The sequence below is a fragment of the Protopterus annectens genome, chromosome 15.part0 (assembly GCF_019279795.1).
Source record: "Protopterus annectens isolate FY-2018-M chromosome 15.part0, PAN1.0, whole genome shotgun sequence".
Taxonomy (NCBI): Eukaryota; Metazoa; Chordata; order Ceratodontiformes; family Protopteridae; genus Protopterus; species Protopterus annectens.
The window spans coordinates 227,609,869-227,632,469 of record NC_056749.1 but is presented as its reverse complement, the minus strand read 5'-3'; the positions used below and the strand labels follow the sequence as shown (position 1 = coordinate 227,632,469).

The following is a 22,601-nucleotide window of genomic DNA, read 5'->3' as shown; positions in this document are numbered from 1 at the left end:
GTATATAAAAAATTGAGAGACTGAGGCACTTTGCACATTTAATCTATCTTCTTAGGTGCAGTAGGCTGGCTGTCAGGGAAATCTCAGGCTGAAACAAACACATCCTCCAGTGCTGACAGCAATGGGGGATGGCCGAACATTCTTGGAATTCCAATTGTAATGTCCCAGAGTATGCTTTGAGAAATTTGCAACCTCCGTGTTCTCCCACTGAAAAAGCAGCGGCGCATTCTGGAAACACTATCAGAGAAAGAGAATCCCCTTTCAATGGAGATTCAGGTAACAAACTCTCCCTTGAATCTGAATGAGAAATCTGAGAAGAAAAAACTGTATCTGTCCCCTCACATTCATCTACAAATTCATAACCTTGAATCTCATCAGGGAAACGGGAATCTCTTTCTTTTACCAGAAACTTCTTTATAAGACAGGACGATAGCCTTTACAAGACCCTGAGCCAAACCCAATAAACTTCTTCTGGCCAAAGAAACTGACAAAGAAGTTAAATGTTTACGTTTTTGGTTTCTTTTTGACAGAAAAGTTGGGACAAACAGGCATAACAGTGTGAAGTGCTAAATCTGAAATGGCAGCATTTTCCTCAAGGTGTTTAGGTCGTTAGCAAGGCACTGGCATTGAGCTAAGTGGCATCTCTTCCTCCCTGAGCTGTAATGTTACAAGCCCATTCTATTCAGTGTGTGATCCAGTGTCTCTGCCTTTTTAGTTACAAATCTGTTGTGGGGTTGGGGTCCTGCGAATACACATTGTGATTGTTTGCCACTTTCCTCTGGCGGTGCCGTGATTATGAAAGTTTTGACATCACAATCAGCAGCCATTCTGATGTCAACATAGCCTGCTGTGCTGCTGAAATGGAAATGTTTGGTCCTGGTACTGTTTTGTGAAGAAATAAGTGATGGCATGGCTATTCATAGCTTTCACAATAAGAATGACTAGTCTATAAAGAGAGGATGGCTACACTTACCATATAGACAATGGGGATTTTCTTGTATGGCTGATGTGGATTAGGTCACCTGGTAATGGAAAATGTTATGGGTATCCTGAGCAGCTAACCTCCCACACTGCATGACTGTGACTCCTGTAATGGTCTTAAAATACTAGTGTCCACACCCCCATTTGATGATTTCTGTAATATCCTCATTTGTATCAAAGCAGTCATCCATTATGGAGAGCAGATACTCCTCATCAGATGTTAATGGTGGGAACATACAAGGGCCCCCACCAGTGCTGCTAAAGGCAACAGAACTCTGCCTAGCTTTGGTTCTTGCAAGTCCCACTAGGGCATTCGTTGCTTTCCTACACTACAGTAATATGCGATTCCTTCCCCTACTGCATTGGTATCAGCCACTATCTGATTCCATGTCTTAGCTCTCAGTGCCTGCTTTGGTCCACCACAGATGTTTCTCATATGTCATCAGAGCATCCGTGGTGATGTGGTTCTCCTCTGGACTAAAGTTGTCACTCCAGTGTCTTTATCTCTCCTGCAGCATGTTGGAACCAGAAAGCACATATTTCGTCTCACAAGTAAACCAGCTTCCCACACGACACCTACACTTTACTAAGAGTTTATTAACACATATAACATAAGTGTCCTGACAGAGGTATTACTTGGCCTCTTTAAGTCAGTCCAACTATACTTAGCTGTGAAGAGTTAAGTATATAAGTGTTGTATGTTATGGTGTGTTTCTGGGTATTTCTGGGTATTTCTGGGTATTTTCAGGTACTGCACAATCAGTCTATGTTACTGCCTACTATTCTGTAACCATTAACAATATAATTTTAAGCCAGACAGCACCCAAACACATTTAAATAACAGTAAAAATGGCACCTTAGAAATTCCCAGTCTTGTCATTCATAAGGCTGTAGAATTAGTTCATAGGTTTGTACTATGTTAGTTGCATGTGAGGGCCATTTTAAGCCTAGCTAACTTCCCTTAGTGAGAATTAAACTCTATATCTCTTATGTGACCATCATGACAACTCTCAATACACAAATACTATTATTTTGCATGTCTTACTGGTAAACAAATGCATCTGGCCAGTAGATCTTAATTAATTTTGCAAACTGTTGCACTGTTCTACTAGTTTCTTCTTATTTTCTCTGTTAATAATTCCTTTCATTTTGCTCACACTTTATCAAGCCTGCAGAACATGACCATGGCTCAACAGTGTTGAAAATGACAGACATCTACTGGAGAAAACTGGGGCTGATTTAGAAACATATTATGCAAAAGAAGCTCAGCCGAGATGTTCTCTATGAATTGCACCCTATTGTAAGTGCAACCATTCCAGCAGGAATAAAATAACTTTGGCTATTCAGAAGCAAACTGCACTTATGGGAGATAAGCATGGAAATGTGCGAGATGGTAGCGCACCTTAGTCTCACCAATACAGGTTACATAGTTTCATAAGCTATAAGGTGTATACTAGGCTAACACCAGACCTTTATAAGCCTAGCCAAGCAATCCATCTTAATTGTGTCCCTATGTATCACGGGCATTTATTAGCAGGGGGTATGTTAGCTAGGAACTTTCAAAAGGTTATGTGAAGGGGGAGTACATTAGTTTGGGCATTATAATCTGCCTCTATCAGAGACATGGGGGCCAAATCAAGGGTGAATTTCTGATTTCCTATTCACTGATCAAGGTTATGCTCAAACAGGGTTAGAGATGGACTCTGCTTCACATACATATGCAGCCTATTCCAGAGCATAGGGATCCTATGAGACACATACCTGTCTCCAACATGTCTAATTTATGTCACAAGCAAAATTTAAATTCTTGGACCTAGGGGTTCTGATGCAGTTTGGCAAATGTGCAAAAGGTCTATCAGAGCTGGAATCTGAGAATGCCTGACACACCAGCCATAGATCACCTTTCAGTAACCTGTAGAACACAGAGTATAGAGATAGAGCTTTAAGGTGATCCATACAGGAAAATCTGTTTGTACCATGGATTCTCCTGCTAAGGAAACTTTGTGGGTATTCCAGCTGTTGAATATGTCTGGTCATCTACATGCCGAAGGAGGTATTATACTCAATGATGGCTCTAATAATGGCTGAATAAAGTGCCACTATGACTTCCTTGGACCTGGATGCCACACTCTTACATACAAGCTAGGCGACATAGAATGATTTTCTTACTACTTTTTCGAAATGTTGGTCAAAGGCCAGATTACTGTCTACATATGTTCCCAGATCCCTGACTACTGAGTAAACTCTTACGGGTGTTTTATTGATGAACTAATTAGTCTGGGTGGCAGTTTTCCCAAAAGGCACTATAATGCTTTTCTTGGCATAGTCCATGACTTTGGCACAAGTCACTTCTCTGTGTTTGACCCTCTTGTAAGAAGTTTGTGTCAATGGGAAATCTATGATAGCTCCCAATTTGCAGTCACCTGTGAACCTGGCCAGTAAAAGGCCCTTGACATTAGCATTTACCTCTGAGAAGTAGATGCCAAATAGGAATGGTCCCAGCACAGGGCCCTGAGGTACCCTGCTGGTGACTGGTCTCTCAATGCAGGTGGTAACACCAACCTTAGTTTCCTGGGTCCTGTCTGTGAGCCAACTGGCAAGCCATCAAATTATGTAAGGGTTTATGCCCAGTTGAGGGAGTTTGTTAACTATATCCAAGTGAGGTATTGTACTGAATGGCTTAGCTAGGTCTAGGTAAGTGGTACGCACCATTTTCCCCTCATACATTGCTTTGGTGACCTTCTCAAAGAAGTCCACCAGATTTAATAAGCTTGTTTAGTAAGCTTTATCTTCCCTTGACAAAGCCAAATATGGTTGGGTCCAGTGTCTGAAGGTCACCTATGTCTTTGTTGATCATTTTCATGATAATTCATTTTATGGCATTGCATATTACACTAATCAGACTAATACATCTATAGTTTCAAGGGTTGGTTGATGGTCCACCCTTGTGAAATGGGATAACAATTGAAGTCCTACATTCTAGTGGGACAAAGTCTGCTCTGAAGCTATAGCTGAAAAGTGACTGAAGTGGTCCTGATAGGTCAGGTTTCAAGCTATTTAGGAGACATCCTGGGATACTGTGGGGGCCACATAGGCTATTTTGGCCCTTAGTTGGGGGGGTGTTAGTTACTTCATGGGGGGGGCAGGGGTAATGGGATGAAGTTTGAGCTGAATTTGTCTGCCAGCAAATTCATTATATCACTGCCTTTGAGGCTTCAGACATAGCTGAAGAAGGTCTTGTGGTTGTCTTTAGCATATGAATCTATCTTGACCTTGTAATTGGCCTTGTTGGACTTGATCTGTAGAGCACCTATTATTATGGAAGTTGTTCTTCCTGATTTTAGCCATGACTTTTTTTCTTTTTGTTACATACCCTATTAAGGTTAAGATTCCACCAATGTGGTTTGTTTTCAGACTTTGTTTTGGGCTTACTTCCAGTAGGTACAGCAGCCTCTATACAGCCATTTACGTGGTGACAAAGGGTCTCTGTAAACAATTCTGCAATGAATTTTGACAAACTAATCGTTTAACAGGACGTAGTTTGCACTGGAATAGCTAACTGTTACAGGATTTGCTGGGGTTACTGAGTTGATTTTTATTTTGAAGGAGACAGCTTTGTGGTCCAATCCCACCAGTGAAGACACGACACTAGGGTGGGGGGTGTGTATCACTCCCACATATTGGGAGTACAAGGTCCAGTATGATTGAATCTCAGTGGGTTTGCGCACTATCAGGTCAAGGATATTTGTGTTTCTTAATAAAGTCAAGGAATTGTTGTGCCTACAAATATGGGGCAATGTATGTTTCCTAGTCTATAGCAGGGTAGGTAAAGTCTCAGATGAATAGGGTATATAGTTTGATGGTGAGTGTTTCCAGTAGGTGTAGATACGAGCTATGGAATGCTAGGAACATACAGGGTGACCTATAGCATGCTATGATATGGCATGCGAATTTGTCTATGGTGATTTGCACATGGATAAATTCAAAGATATCATCCTGTTTAACCAACGTAGAGTTATGCTTGTTGCAAAAATTGAGACTCCCTTTTTCCCCCTGTCTGTGCAACTGATTGTCTAAATGTGTGAAGGCACTGAAGCCTTGCGGCTGGAAGTACTTCCTGTGTATTTAGTTAAACCGTGTCTCAGTAACAGCACAAATGGCTATATTCTATAGAATGAGGAGAACTTTTATGGTGTGGAGTTTCCTGTTTAGGCTCCTAGCACTGAAAAGTAGCATCTTTAGGTTTCTTTGGGTTTTATTTTCTATGTTGGTAGGTTTGTGAATTTGCCATTGCTTAATAAAGGCTCTAAGGGGGCAGATAAAGTTTTAGCAAATATTTGTAAGCCTAGGGGAGACAGGTGCAGATCATCCTTTGCAAATCAATGTGACAAATACTATTGGATTACAGTGATACCTTGGTACTCGTCGGCCTCAAAACTCACCAAATTTGGTATTCATCTCATTTTGACTAGAAAAAATCATATTGGTACTCGTCTTGCTTTCTAGAGCAGGTCCGCTGTACACTTTCTTGTGTTTGTTTGCTATTCTTTGTGCCAATAAGTACAGTACTGTACAATCATGGGTCATAAGAAGGCTAGTGATAACAGCCAGCAGAAAAAAAAATTAGTTACAACCATGGTAGAGCAGAAAAAAGAGATAGAGAAATATGACAGTGGTATCCGCATGTCTGATCTCGCTACACAGTACTGAATGCCAACAACAACTATCTTCATCACTGTGAAAAATAAAAAGGCCATTAAAGCAGCTGATGTTGCTAAAGGAGTAAAATTTGTGACCAAATATTACAGACACTAGAGGAAGTGGAAAAATTATTGTTGATTTGGGTAAATGAAAAACAGTTAGCTGGTGAAAGTATTTCACAGGCCATGATTTGTGAAAAAGCAATAGTGTTGCAAGCTGATCTGTTGAAAAACAAGCCTGGAACAAGTGCTGAGATTAGTGAAGTGTTTAAAGCCAGTCATGGGTGGTTTGAAAACTTTAAAAAGAGAAGTGTCATACATAGTGTGGTGTGACATGGAGAGGCAGCTAGTGTCAACAAAGAAGCTGCCAATGAATCTGTTCAGGAGTTTAAGAAGTATGCAGAGGCTGAGGGTTTTATTCCCCAATAAGTGTTAAATTGTGATGAGATAGGTGTGTTTTGGAAAAAAATGCCCAACAGGACCTACATCACTCGAGAGGAGAAAGCATTACCAGGACACGCCAATGAAGGACAGGCTAACTCTGTTGTTGTACGGAAATGCAAGTGGGGATCTAAAACTTAAGCCTCTGCTAGTCTAGCACAGTGAAAACCCACAAGTTTTCACTGAAAATAATGTGATAAAAAGCAGGTTACATGTAATTTGGAGTGCTAATAGTAAAGCTTGGGTCACCAGGTATTTCTTCACAGACTGGATGAACAAAGAGCTTGACCCAGCTGTGAAAAAAATATTTACTGTAGAAAGAATTGCCTCTGAAGGCTCTGGTTGTTTTGGACAATGCTCCTGCTCACTCTCCTGCTCACCCTCCAGGCTTGGAGGGCATTTTGTTGAAGGAGTTTAACTTCCATCACCCTGAGGTTCTTGCCACCTAACACAACTCCTCTGACCGAGCCCATGGACCAGCAGGTCATCTCTAATTTAAAAAAAAACTATACACACAGACACTTTTCCAGAGGTATTTTGAAGTGACCTCAGATAGAGAGATAACCTTGAGAGAATTTTGGAAAAAACATTTTGATATCCTCCATTGCCTAAATCATATGGTACTTTTCCATTAAAGCCCTACCACACGTTTTCGGTCCCAGATCGCCATGTCTTGCCTTATTCCTCAGTGAACTGTGCCGATCCTTCAGACCTGTCGACTGAATTCGCTCAGCCGTGCATCGGCAGTGTGGTGCAGCCCCCGATTGGGGAGAAAGCCTCAACAGTTCAAAACTCCCTATCCGCGGTGCAAAGAAAATAGTAATATTCCTTCCATGAAATACAAAACTGTTGTGTAAGGCTACGCATGTGAAGTAAGACCAATTCTACAGAAACTGCTCTCAGATCATAAAAGCTGTGATACAACACTGGATCAAAAAATACACAGTTGGGAGCTAACACCCCCGCCCCCTGTAAACACACACACAAAAATGTTTACCTGGTTTGATCAATTCTTTCACAACATTGCATGACTTTAGAATTTCCTATCTACAAGTTTAGATGAACAAGTTACACACATGAAATGAGAAAGGGGCCTAGAGTTAGTTTATAGGGGAGGAAAAAAATCACAGCAAGAGCTGTCCAAAACATAAGTTTCACGGCAACCAACTTCAGAATCCCAGAAAATCAGTCATCTGCACCCTCCTACAGTATCAACTGTCCTGAGAGTGTAACTGAGGGGAGCTGCACCAAACAGCAGGTGAGCAGTCCTCACTCAGCCCCCACATGCTGCCACCTCTTTTCTTCCTTGCATTTAAACAGACCTCCTTCTCTACCACAGGGAGTAGGGGTTTAACGGAAAAGTACCCGTGGGTGATTCCTTGTTCTCAATGTAGGCCAGTGTTCATCCCTGACACCCCCTTCCAAAAACTGTGATCCCCAACAACACCGCATGAGAAGGTAGGGTCAAACTGCAAGGTCTATGAAAACAAACAGCACGGTCCCAAGACAAGACATGCCGATGTGGGACCGAAAACGTGTAGTAGGGGTTTAACGGAAAAGTACCAATCATACTGATAAGGCCTGGGGGGGGGTCTCTCACAGGACCCTGACCTCTGCCTGGAAGAAACTGTGGCCAGAAGTTGCAACTCAGAGGGACTTTGAAGGCTTTGAGACTGAGCCTAGGCCTACAGGTATTGTGGAGAAAATTGTGACTCTAGGGCAGCCCATGGGCCTGGAGGTCAATGCTGATGATGTGGAGGAGTTAGAGGGACATAAAGAAGAGCTCAGCATGGAGGAGCTGCAGGAGCTTGAGAGGGAGAAACAACAGACAGTGGCTGAGGAACTGCCTTCAGGTGAGGAGGAGGTAAGAGAGAATGTCCCCAGTTCATTAATCAAGGAAATGTGTGCAAAATGGGTGGAATTGCAAAATTTTGAGGAAAAATATCACCCTGACAAAGCTCTAACAAGCTGCAATGTTAATTTGTACAATGACCAAACAATGTCCCATTTTAGAGGTATCTTGAAACGCAAGCAAAAACAAGAATCACTGGATAGGTTTCTAGTGAAAATTAAAGCTGTTTAGTCTCAAGCAGGGTTCAGTGGTGATAAGACACAGAAAACAGAAAGAAAAAAACCCTGAAGGACTACTGGCCAAAGTTTTTGTGGAAGGGGACTCTCCTTCCAAATAATAGCATCTCTCCTATACACCATCTTCTTCACCACCATCTCTTTAGGCCATCCAAGTTATTCAAACATTTTAAAATTTAAAGTTCCACTGTTTACTAGTGAACTTATATGTACTGTTTATTATCGAACGCACACCTACTGTTTATTAGTGAAATTATACTGTACTGTTTAAAAGTAAACTTATACTGTTTAAAAGTGAACTTATACTGTTTATTAGTAAAATAAAACATTAATTCATACAAAGTCTTACAAAATGTGGATTTTCTGGGGGTCTGGAACAGATTAATTCAATTTATATTATTCCTTTGGGAAAAAATTGTTTGGTACTCATCATTTTTGCACTCAACATGCCTTCTGGAACAAATTAATGATGAGTACCAAGGTAGTTTTTTTTCTGTACATCTATGCAGTACACATGCTTGGTTCTATCATACTACCACTGCATCATTAATACCCTTACAATAGTTAAAAAAAAAAAAAAATCTAGCTACAGTTTACATGAATGGGGGAAATAAAAAGGAATTCTAAGGGGATCCAGTATTTGTCTGCCTGGGACGACATGATCGACAGTCCACGATGCTTTGCCAGAGATGGCATGCACCTGTCGCCCTTAGGATTCCGGATACTGGCTAAGACTCTTGCAACCCCTATAGTGCTTTTTTTAGGCCAGGTTCAAATGACAAATTCACCACCATAACAGGTACAAGCAAGCAAAATCTGAGGGTAATGCCAGAAGTCTAAATCTCAAAAGCACTCGCTCGAGGCACTCCTTAAAATGGAGAACACTGACATCTGTGCAGTGACAGAGACCTGGTTCAAAGCTCCAGAGAGCACCCCTGCATTACTAGGCTTCAATTCATACCACACCTTTCGGCCACCTAACCCAGAAAGAAGCACTAAAGGCAGAGGCGTGTCCATATTCATTAAGGATATCCACACCTCCAGGCTAGTTGCACAGCATAATGCATCCAAGATTATCCAAGTGCAACTAACTCTGGGCAAGACCGCAATCCAAATTGTAGCTTGCTACAGACCCCCCACCATGCCCCAGGATTCACACTGATTTCTTGATACACTGGAAAGTATTAGGGTACAACCCAACACCCTAATAATGGGCGATTTCAACTACCCCATCATTAACTGGGAAAACTACTCATGTACCAACTCTTTTGCTCAACGTTTTCCAGAATTCATAAATTCCAACGCCTTGGATCAACTTATTCACACCCCCACCAGGGGCAGCAATATCCTAGACCTGGTCATTACCAACATGGGAAACCGGTGTTCCACACCAGAGGTCAATTCCTCGTTGGTCAGATCCGACCACAAGCTAATCAACCTAGACATCCACATCCCACCCCCAGCCCCAATTAGGGAAACCATCGTAAAAACTTCTCAAAAGCCAACTTCACACTTCTTAAGACAGAAGTGGCAAACTTCATAACACCCATGCAGACGGACAATAGAGGTATGACTGCCGAATCCTACACAAATGCACTTTATAAGCACTTACACGAGTGCATGGATCATGCTATCCCTAATAGAACCAAGATGTTATCCTCCAAAAAAAGGAAGCCAATCTGGTGGTCCTCTGCCATAAACAAACTCTACAATAGAAGAAAGAAACTGTTGCAAAAAAAGAGTAAAATCCCATGACTGGAGGAACTCCCTGGTCAACCTCAGTAAAGAAGCTGAGATCCCTCATAAAATCCTCCAAAGCTAGTTACGAAAACAAAATTGCCACTGACTCTAAAGACAACCACAAAGCATTCTATAGCTATGTCAAGAATCTAAATGGGAACACTCAGATCTGCTCTGAGTTACAGCATAATGGCACTAAATATGCACAACCAACTGATATTGCCAACATCCTAGCAGATAGGTTCAGTGCTAACTTTACCCCCCTCTCACCCCTTAGAGGGCCCATCTCTATACCGGAAGAATGCAAAGTTCCTATAATCACGGCTGCACAGGTAAAAAACACACTCTCCAAAGCCAAGAACACAGCATCCATGGGACCTAACAATATCCCAGGCTGCGTTCTACACGAACTACAGAATGAACTGGCACCCTACCTAAGTACCATGTTCAATCATAGCCTCACCTCAGGCTTTGTACCCACTGAATGGCGCACCACGACAGTTATCCCACTCCACAAAGGGGGAGCCACGATGGACCCCGGGAACTACCGCCCCATTAGCCTGACGAGCCTGGTCTGCAAGGCCATGGAACGTATCATCATGGAACTCATAAACAAAGACATTGGTAATCTCCAAACTCTGGACCTTACTCAGTTTGGATTTGTAAAAGGCAGATCATGTCTCCTAAACCTGACTGACTTCTTTGAAGCAGTCACCAAAGCCATAGATGAGGGTAAAATGGTTCACACAACTTATCTAGATCTCGCCAAGGCTTTCGACACCATCCCCCACTCTGGAATTATAGATAAGCTCACTAAACTAGGTATAAATCCCTATGTCACAAGATGGGTTGCCAACTGGCTCATGGACAGAACCCACACTGTGAAAGTAGCGGATTCCAAATCCGACATCAGACCAGTGACAAGTGGAGTACCACAGGGTTCAGTCCTGGGTCCTCTCCTGTTTGGTATCTACTTCTCTGAAGTGCAGGCCAACACAGAAGGTCTTTGGCTAACAAAGTTTGCAGATGACTGCAAACTAGGAGCCATAATCGAAACTCCTAACGATGTGGACAAACTACAAAAGGGCCTCACTGAGACAGATACCTGGTGTCAAAGCCATGGCCTGAAGCTCAGTGCCAAAAGTGTATTGCCATCCCCTTTGGTAAAAACTCTGTACCCATGAACTACCACATAGCTGGTAGTCTACTTAATGCCGAAAATGTGATAAGAGACCTTGGGACACAGGTGGACAGTAGTCTCTCCTTTGATAATCACATCGCCACAGTGGTCAGGAAATCCTTCTACGTGGCTCATCTCATCACAAAAGGATTCTCATCCAGAAAAAAAGAGGTCATTGTTCCCCTCTACTCATCACTCATTAGACCCATTATAGAGTACAATGCCCCTTTTGGTATGTACCTCACAAGACATCTACAACAACTGGAAAGACCACAGAAATACCTCACAAAGAGGATTACTGGCCTCAAACAGATGCCCTATGCAGACCGTCTTAAAAAACTACAGCTTTACTCCATCACATATCGCCTATTCAGGGGCAATCTCTGCCTAACATACACAGCTATGTCAAACCCAGAGCTGTTGGACATGCTCCACTTAAAGAAATCCCAATCCCTCCGAGCTACACGCTCTAGGGACCTTAACCTTGTCACCACAATAAACAGAACATGCTGGAGGGATAGATTCCTGTCCCAGAGACTTCCCATACTCTGGAACAGACTACCTATCTATGTCAAACAGAGCTCCTCATTAGCACTCTTCAAGAAAAATCGTGATGATTGGATGGGAAATGGGAAATTCACCCCAGGGATCACTTCTGTGGCTCTGCTCGACAGGGGCACAGGAAAATAATTTTCTTGGGTGGCAAAAGCCAGGGTACATTTTTTGGCTAGGGTTGTATGGGCCCTAGAGCCGATAGACTAGTACCTATCTATGAACCTATGAATAAAGTTAAATAATGGTACTGCTAAATACCCGCTGACTTCATTAACAATTACTGCAGGATGAAATCACAACATGCATTAAAAAACTTCACCCATAGTATCACAAATAGTGTAATTAAAAAAATGTTAAAGCATTTATGTGTATATTTGCACAAATGTATTTACATAGAAATGACCCCCTCCAACCCAAAAAAAAGGGAAGGCAACAAACTGTTCTGGTGTTAAACTCCAGAAGTTTTCCATTTAACAAAGAAAACACAACATCACTGAAAGGAAAGTTAGCATTCTATGTCAGTGCTGCAGTCTAAGCTCCACTGCCTTCCTCAAGCAATTGGAAATGGTAACTGTATGTACAAGGCTTGCACAGACTCAAGTTAGCTTACAAACAATGGAAATAGCTGAAAAATTGTCCTTTTACACTCGCATGACTTCCATCACACACTACCACACTATTTTTAATACAATTTACAACGTTTCAGAGAGTTACAAGTGTTGTAGGCATTTCCACACAGCACTTCACTTTACCGCAATCAATGCTGTTCATTGATGTTCAATACATTTAAACAAAGGTACTTCACCAACTACATTTGTGCATATGCAAATTGGGGGACTATGAATACTACCTTTTAGGTTACATATTTCAGACAAAAAGATAAAATGAGACGAACACAATTTGTGAGAAAAATCAACATATTGTAATCAAATAGTTTTGTAAAAATGCTAGTGAAAAAGTAAATATTTTTGGTGAGAAAAAGTATTTGAAATACATTTTGGAGCTCAAGAAAAGACTCAGAAAAGTTTCTTACCATCTTCTCTTTTTAGATTCCTTTCAATGTTCGCCACACAAGATGCACAAGTCATGCCAGTAACTTGAATAAAGCACTTGGATGGAGTCTCTTTTGCTGGATTTTTCTTGCCGTTTTCTATGTCATTTGCTAAGGCATTACCCTCATTTTCTAATGCTTCTGTTTTTGCTGCATGCAAACATACGTTTCATAATTTAATATTACAGACAAAACTATAAACATTAAAAACAGTATGGTATAGCAAAAAAACTGTCAAAATATGAACAAGCACCATACACTACTCGACTGAAAAAAAATACTATTAAAATACAGATAAGATGGTTTTCTTGCATGTTATGGTGCAGGTTTATTATAGATTTCCTAGGAAAAGTACTAGGTGCTGTACAACACTTTTTTTTTGCTTTGTAATTAATGTTATTTATACTTCTGCCTTCACTCAGAACTTCAGTACTTTTGATAACTATATTTATTCACCTTATCTTCTTTATCTTATCTTCAACACGTTCCAACCTTACAAATGCCAAGATTAAAATTAGTGCCATAAATGACTGTTACCTGTTATCAATGCATAATTTAATACATATTTTTAGAAAAAAAAGCTTCAAAATCCAAAACAAATGCAATCCATCAGTCTAGTGTAAACAAATGTCAAGAATGAAGAACTGTGGTCTAGAAAAGTGACCATTACCTGCTATCAACTTTAATGCATATTTTTTTATCAAAAACAGCCTCAATGCCAAAATAAATACCATCTATCAGTCTACTGTACACAAATGTCAAGAATGAGGAACTGAAGTATTGAAAAGTGATTTTTCAAATGCAGATATACTTTATACAGAAATTCATTTTCCTGGCATACTAAAAATACCCCTGAGCTTAGTGTAAATAAAGCAGAAATACTGTATCCCATGTCATGAAACAACATCTGTCAGAAAAAAAGTACAGTGGTAATGCAACAGCAGCTGTTGATGGTTGGCAATCAGAACACTTACCAACTGTTCCCTTCAATGTAGTATAATTTAGTATAACTTTATTCTGGGTATTTAAAATATTACTGCTTACTTTTCACTCCAATCACTATAAAATGGACACGAAAAGCAAGGCTTACTCATTTAAAACAGTAAGGTGATACCTTACTGTCATTACACAGAGACCAATTATCACAGTCAAAAAACACCACACATTATTTAAACTTAGGAGGGAGAGTAGGATTGAATTAATATAGTAGCACAAAACATACAGTTGCGTTAATTATATTCACCATAATAGTAGATGTTCAATTAAATTACTGCTGCAGTAGCCTAAGCTATATGGGGTTATACCCTGCCAAGGATATATAAACAGAGGGCAGTCTTACAAAGCATTTTGACTCCCTCTACACATGCTCCCAAGTTGCTGTTAACTTGAGCTTACAGAGGAGAAACAGCAGCCTGGGAGCCAATATACCTCAGGATTTTCTTACAAACAAGTAAAGGAAAGCTACTCTCCTGAAAAAAAGAGAGTAAAGTTAGGAATTCATAAATTTAACAAACTATATACAAAAAGAAGGCGGCTAGAAGGTGGGTGCAGTTACTCCAACAGAGATTTAAATGAACATCTATTATTATGGTAATGTGCAATTTACACAACTGTACTATGTTCATCATAAATCACAGAAGTAGCCTATATATACGGAAATATTACCACAGTTTATACTACCTGGGAAAAGGAAAGATTAGAATCCAGGAAACCCTGGAATATGGTTGTAGCAAAGCTTGTTCTGGACCTGGAAAATAAATCCAGTTTGTAAAGATACGTAAAGGTATATAAGGTATATGCCAAGGATCAAGTAGTTGCTTCTGGAATACATCTACAGTCCATTCTTTCCAAACTGCAATTTAAGAAGACAAGACACTAGTAGAATGTTCCTTGACCATGCTTAAAAGTGTTTTCTTAAGATGAAAAAACAATGAAGTAACGGACAATCATTTGAAACTAGTTTGTTTTGACCCAGGTTGCCCTTCCTTTGTCCCTAAAGCAGATTTAACAGCTGTTCAGTTATCATAAAGGACATAGTTCTGTCATGACAGCACCAGAGTTGTCCATGCAAATCTTGAGTATGTACAATCATTTGTCCCTAATTTTTTGGTTCAGGAAAAAAAAAATGGGGAGATTGATGGCTTGATTCAATGTAAACTCAGAAAACACTTCTGCAATGGATGAGGGGTTTGTTCTTACAGTAACCCTATCTTAATGGAATCACAAATAGGGTTCACCCACCAGCTTGCAACTCAGATACCATTCTTGCAAATGTCACAATAAGCAAGGCAGCCTACCAAGTAAATAACTGTAAATCACCTGACAAACTGGTTCAAAAGGAGTCAAAGTTAATTTTTTCAGCACAAAGTTAATATCCAAGAAGATGTCACCTCTTTATGAGGTGGTCTTATATGCAAAATTTCTTTCAGAAACTGCTTGAAGAAATGTTGAGAAGAATGAGGAGAATCCATGTGCAGACGTGCTGAAATGGCTGACAAACCTTGAAAGAGTAAGATATGCCACAGGATAGTAACTCACACAAATATTGTACAAATATCAGTATTAATGAAGCCCTGAGTGGAACATGGTTGCTAGTGTCACATCAAACAGCAAATTGTTTCCACTTACTAACCATAAGATTCCACAGAAGTAGGTTTTCTTGCCTCCTTTAGTACCTGTTGCACATCCTCAGAAACAAAGATGCCTAATAGGTATCAAAATGGAATCATCCAGGCAATCAGCGAGTTTTTTCACACTGGGGTATGTTAAACTCCCCATCTTGTTTGAGTATATCCAATCTGTAAGGAAGCTTGTGATAATGCCCTTAGCCAATTTCACAAGAAGAGAGACCCACTACTGTTTGCTGAGCCAAAAGGGAGTCGCCACAATGATCTTTGGAAAGTCCTTCTGGATTTCCAGAATGATGCTTGATATCAGTAGAAAGGGTGGAAATGCATACAGGAACATTCCTGTCGAAGGAAATGAAAAAGCATCTGCTCTCCAGGCCCATTTGCATGCATTCCTTGAGCAGAATTTGCTCAGTTATCTGTCTGACAGTAGGCAAACAGATCTATTTGAGGTTTTCCCCACAACCAGCTCAAATCCTGGAAGACCCCCTTGTTTAGTATTCATTCATGAGGGCCTGTCCAGGTCCTGCTCAGCTTGTCTGCCAAGACATGCTGCTGTGATGGAATGTAGGACGTTTGGTGGGTTAGACTGTGTTGAATTTTGTCCTCCCAAGCAACTATAACCAGCCAGTACAGAGGGTAAGACCTGGTGCCCCCTCTACGTTACACGGACGCTGGAAGATAAACTGTTTATATAAAAAACACGGCAAAGCTTTCAGGTAAAAACCCTTCTTCAGTGCATACATTTCAATGGTTAAAACAAAATGAATATATAGTGTGGGTCGATATCACATGACTTGCAGCCAACTAGTCATATGACATTTACATTCAATATAAAACATACTTTTTCATTTTAATTGAGTTTGCTGTAAAAACTTTAAAACGGGTTTTATTGTTATGACATCATTTATCCCTGGAGTTTTGTCTGCCTCTAGTCTAGTTATCCATTCATATTTCCTTTAACTCTAATCTATTATTTATGTCCCCCCCTCTTGGTGATATTTCAATTATATGTATAACTCGGAACATAAATCTATGCTCAGCTCCATATTCCTCTATATGCTTATATAGAGAATTAGTTCTTACTGCCCTGTTAACCTCAGACTTGTGTTCAATTATTCTATTTTTAAGTTTTCTTATAGTTTTACCTATATAGAATGATGGACACCTAGAGCACGTGGCCATATATACTACTGCAGTGGTATTACAGGTAGCCTTGACATTAAAGTTATAAATTCTCTTAGTGACAGGATGTTTAAATAGATGACTAGATCCTTCATAAATATCTGTACAACATGTGCAATTATAACATTTAAATGTTCCTGGCTTAATGTTATTATTTGCTCTTAGTGTTTATAAATCCTTATAACATAATTGTTGTTTGATTGTTCTCATGTTTCTAAAGGAAAAATATGGTTTTACATCTAATATTTTCCTCACTTCATCACATGCCATGAGTATAAGCCAGTTTTTTTCTATCACTCTTTGTATTAACTGTGTATTAGAGCTGAAGGAAATAACAAATCTAACTTTATTATCACATTCTCTCACTTCACCCATTGTAATACACTCAGTATATGTTGGTTTAAGGGTAGTAAGTCTCTGGGCCATGGTTTTATTCTTATATTCCGTAACCAATCTACTATTATAGCCACTAGAGAGTAGTTCCTGTATAGTTGATTCAAGTTGTGTATTAAACATGGTCTCATTAGTATTTAATTTACTAACTCTACCCAACTGCGATCCTATTATACTTCTAAATACATGGGGAGCATGCATGCTACCAGAATTCAAATATCGTCCTGAGTGTACTTCTTTCTGATGGATACTTGTTTCAAAAGAATCAGAAGTTTTACTCAGCATTACATCCAGGAATACTATTTTGTCCCTAGAAAACTCCATCTTAAACTTTAAGAAATTCGTGCTTTCATTCAGATATAGTAGGAAAGAGTTTAGCTGAAGTTCATTCCCTTTCCACAATAAAAAACAATCATCAACAAATCTCTGGTAGAATGTTATGTTGTTCACAAAATTATTATCTCTATTTAGTATAAATTTCTGCTCCCAAATATATAATACCAGGTTCGCGTAGGTATTTGCGATGGAGGTACCCATGGCCACACCCGATATTTGTAAATATAATTGATTGTTAAATAGAAATATGTTGTTAGTTAAAACTAGCTCTAATAATGTACAAATAGTTTCTATTTTACGTGTTGTATATAACTTTTGTTCTGTTAAAAATTCCCTTATACAGTTAATACCAAAATCATTGGGTATTACTGTAAAAAGGGAAGTAATATCCAACGTCACTAATATAATGTCATCATGTGACGTTACATCTGTTCTAGATGACTGTTGCCATTGTCTTAACTTTATTAAAAAATCAGTTGTATCTTTTAACACAGTACTACAAGTTTTCATGAGTGGATATAATTGATGCTGTAAGTAAATGGATATTGGTTCAATAATCCAGCCTCCACCCGAGACTATAGGTCTCATGGGTGGGTCCATTAGAGATTTGTGTATTTTTGGAACTCCATACAAATTAGGTATAAGGGGACATGGTACTGTAAGAAAATTAAAGAGATCTATATCTATATCTTCTTGTAATTGCAATTCATATATAGCCATATTGATTGTACTAATACATTTTTTGACTTCACTTTGGACTATAGAAGACTATGAAGCCATGAAAATAAGAAGTTATGTACCTACCATAACGTTCCATGTTAGTTGTCTTCTCTTGCCTTCTTTCTTGCTTGATGGGTTCGGAGCCGATCCCTCGGCTCCGACTCGGCACTTGCTAAGCTCGAGAGTCACTTTTACCAGCTCGAGGCAGCCCCATATCCCATGATGCAAGGCGGTAAGTACCCAGATCTCGTTTGTTGACAAAGGGCAATAACACCAAGCATAAAATACTTCCCAAAGGAAGAAGAAACTTACAGATGGAAAAAGGACCAGGTCTGAATGGTCTTTAGCATAATAGTTTCTTATACAAGGTCTGTCCAGGCCAGGGGAAGGAGGGAGGTCATAAGAAAGAAGGCGAGAGAAGACAACTAACATGGAGCGTTATGGTAGGTACATAACTTCTTAATGTTAAGTTGTCAATCTCGCCTTCATTCTTGCTTGATGGGACCGCGTCCTAGCACCTCTATCCTGGGTGGCTCAATGGAACAAACTCTTGAGGACTGTAGAGCCAAAACTGGCTCTGTCCCTGGAGGCAAAGTCCAATTTGTAATGGGAAACAAAAGTGTGAGGAGTAGCCCAAGTGGCCGCTGCACAAATAGTGTCCAAAGGAAGTCTAGCTTGAAAAGCTGTAGAAGTAGCTAAACTCCTAGTTGAATGTGCTTTAGGTTTTGAGCACAGCTGTTTTCCCCTGAGTATAAATTTCAGTGATGACCGAAGAAAGCCATCTGGACAAAGTCACTTTAGAAACAGGAAGGCCTTTTTATTATCCGCATAGGAAACAAAAAGTTGATCAGATTTTCTAAATTTTTTGTTCTGTCCAAATAATATCTAAGTTGACGATGGACATCAAGATAATGTAGCTTTTGTTCAGCTCTGTCTGAATAGTTAGGAAAAATACCGGAGATCAATGGATTGATTCAAATTGTTCTTTGAAGCGACCTTAGGTAAAAAGGTTGGGTTAGTTCTCAAAGATACTCTGTCTTTGTGAAAAACCAAATAGGGGTCGAACCGAAGAGCATGAAGTTCAGACACCCTCCTGGCAGATGTAATAGCCACTAGAAATAACGTTTTCCAAGAAAGATATTTCAGGGAACAAGAAACAGCTGGCTCGAAGGGGGGAAGAATCAAGGATGTCAGCACTAAATTTAGATCCCACTGAGGAGGATTCCTGATTGGAGGTTTTAGTAGGAAAATTCCCTTCAAGAAGGCCCTGCAGAGCCTATGGGACATAATATTATGATCTGCTATCCCGACATGAAAATTGGAAATAGCAGCCAATTGAACCCTGATTGTGGAAGAAGATGAGCCTGCATGAAAAATCTCTGCTAAGAAGTCCAGAACTGCCTGAACAGGGGCAGTAAAAGGATCAATATTTTGGGCCTTAGCCCAATAAGAGAAACGTTTCCATTTGCTTGTGTAAATCCTCCTGGTAGAGGATTTTAGTGAAGCTACTATGATGTCTCTAACTGGGTTAGAGATCAAAGGAAGCCTGGCTAAGGAAGGAAGTGGAGCAACCATGCTGTGAGGTTGAGAGAAGGGATTGACCGGTGCAGCTGACCGGATTGGTGAATCAGTAGATCTGGCACTGGGTCCAGATGCCACGGCTGCACCAAAAGGTGATGATGGAGGAACGGAACCAAACTTGTCGAGGCCAGTAAGGGGCAATGAGAATCAATTTGGCTCTCAAAGCGGTAGCTTTCTGGATCACCTGAGGGATCAGAGGAAATGGAGGGAAGGCATAAAGAAGTCCCTGGGGCCAATCCTGGGTCAGAGCGTCTCTGGGGATGGCCTGATAGAGGAAGAGGCTGAAGAAGTCTGGACATTTGCTGTTTTGGGGAGTAGCAAAAGATCGCAACATGGGCGACCCCATTCCAGAAAAATCTCTTCCGCTATAGATTGCTTGAGAGACCACTCGTGAGGCATGAGGATAGCTCTGCTCAATCTGTCCGCTATAATGTTGGTTTTCCCAGGGATATGCGTTGCTACCAGAAACCGATGAGAGGAGATCGCCCATTGCCAAAGTCTGAGCGCTTCTCGACACAAGGGGTAGGACTTGGTTCCGCCCTGTTTGCTGATATACCAAACTACAGACATGTTGTCTGTGTGGACTGCAATTGTCCCTACGGGAAGAAAGTCGTTGAGGGCTTGCAACATTAAAAGCACTGCTCTCATCTCCAGGACATTTATGTGCAGATGGTACTCGAACGGTTGCCACGTCCCATGAACCATCCTGCCCTGATAATGACCCCCCCCACCCGATCAGGGAGGCATCCGTGGTGACAGTGGCTATCGGGGACGGAGGTACAAAGCATCTGCCTTGGTGAACCTGAGACGATGTGATCCACCAAGCAAGATGTTCTTTGCATGTCTGTGTCACCAGAATCTGGTGACGCATTGGAAGTTGCTGGTATGACCACTGTGTGAACAGCATCCACTGAAGAAGGCGCATGTAGAATCGAGCCAGGGGAAGAAGAGTAATGGCCGCAGCCATGAGACCTAATACCTTTAGAACCATTCTGTCCTGTATTTTCTTGCTGGCCAGAATGATCCTGACATGAGTCTGAATGTCTGAAACTCTTTGTTCTGTAAGGGTAGCTGACATCCGAACAGTGTTTAAGTTTGAGCCTATGAAGGTAATAGACTGGCAGGGCGATAAGGATGACTTTTCGAAGTTGATTGAGATGCCCAAATGAGAACAAAGGTCTATTGTGTAATCCCTGGCTTGTATAAGCTGATGCCTGGTGGTGGCTGACAGGAGCCAGTCGTCGAGATACGGAAACACCTGGAATCCTTGACGTCTCAGGTGAGCCGTGACCACTGCCATGCATTTGGTGAACACTCTGGGGCTGTAGTGAGACCAAAGGGCAGGGCTCTGAACTGGAAATGACTGGACCCCAGCCGGCGGAGAAATCTCCTGGAGCGTCTGTGAATTTTGATGTGATAGTACGCATCCTGAAGATCTATTGAGCACATCCAGTTGTCCTTCTGTAAGAAGGGCAGAATTGACTGAAGAGTGACCATTCGAATCTTGTCTTCCTGACAGACTTGTTGAGTCTGCTGAGATCCAATATTGGTCTCCAGTCTCCGTCTTTTGGGGACCAAAAGAACCTTGAGTAGATTCCGGCTCTGAATGGTCTATTGTAACTGGCTGAATGGCTCTTTTTGCAGTAGTTTTGATTTCTAACTCTGCAATGCCCCTTAGACCGGGTGGTACATCTGGAAGGGAATTTGAGGGAAAGGACTTTCCTCGAAAGGAATTATGTAACCCTTGGATATGATCGACTGTACCCATCTGTCTTGAGTGAGGGAATGCCAGGCTTCTGGGTACAGTGATAATCTTCCCCCGACTGCCTCCAAGGAGGGACAGCCGGGCAACACCTCAGGGATGCTGAAAGGGCTTGTCAGAGAGAGGCTCCCTGTTTCCCTGGTTCTTGGATCCCTCTGCCTCTAGAGCGGCGTCTGTTATTATTACCCCTCTGCCTCTAGGGGTAAACTGACCACGTGAATCCGGCGTGACTCCTTGGGATTTACGGAACCACGTCTTCCCACCCTTCTGTCCTTTGGAATAAGGCCTAGAAGGGGTGGAAAAACGGACTCCAACAGCAGAAAGAGTCTTGCCGTCCTGCTCGCACCTGGTCAAGGTTTCCTTCACCTGAGGGCCAAACAAAGCTGACCCATCAAAGGGAGAATTTGTGAAGGACGCCTTAAAGGGATCCAAAATCACATAGCCGCATCCAGGCTTGGCGTCTAAGAGCCACACCTGTGCCTGCGGCTCTACAAACTCCATCCGCAGCATAAGATATTAGCCGCATGGAGGAGTTTGCAATGGAATTGGGGGTTCCTAGCTGAGAAGCAATTTTTTCTTGAGCCCCTGCAGCTGTAGGATCCTGAACTACTTCTCCCAGCTCCTTCAGGATATCCCTTTGGAGTCTGGTGAAGTGACATAGGTAATTCAGCGAACGCATAGCAAAGGTCGCTGAGGAAAACATCCGCTTACCGTACCTATCCATGGTCCTAGAGTCCTTATTAGGAGGATGGACGGGCACAGAAGGATCTGCAAGTTCCTTTTTGGTGGCCGCAGCCACCACCATGGCTTCAGCGGGGACACCTTTAGTAAGGAATTGTTTGTCGCTTGGGGCAGTGATAAATTTTGAAGGCCTCCTAGGGACTGGGTCTACAGAGTCAGGAGCTGCCCACGCCTTTCGTGCAATCACCTGCATAAGGGGTCGAAGGCGGAGATACCCAGGAGGTGGAGGGCCGAGATCCAAACGCCTCTAGGTATACTGACTCATCCTCAGAGGGATTGTTGGTGGGCCAGTTTCCCTCTGTTTCAGAAGTTCTAGGATGTCTGAGAAGGAGACATCCTCAGAGGGGGATCTAGGGGATCCCTCTGACTCATCAAAGTCAGTATCAAGTGACAGACTCGGGGAGTCTACATGCTTCCTCTTACAAGTCCTCTTCCTAGGAGGATCTCCCGAAACATCAGGAGAATCCTCGGAAGAAGGGGAAATTCCCAATGGGGAAACCTGAGGCGGAGGATCTCTGGG

At 41.4% G+C, this 22,601-nt stretch overlaps 1 protein-coding gene across 1 annotated transcript in view; it reads right to left on the bottom strand.

The window, feature by feature from the left end:
• ATP7A (ATPase copper transporting alpha) overlaps window positions 1-22,601 on the bottom strand; it is a 2,674,176-nt gene that overhangs the window by 2,120,095 nt on the left and 531,480 nt on the right. Inside the window, exon 5 of the mRNA XM_044057744.1 lies at window positions 12,719-12,886. Coding sequence (XP_043913679.1) covers window positions 12,719-12,886 — 168 coding nt within the window. The remainder of the gene's footprint in view (window positions 1-12,718; window positions 12,887-22,601) is intronic.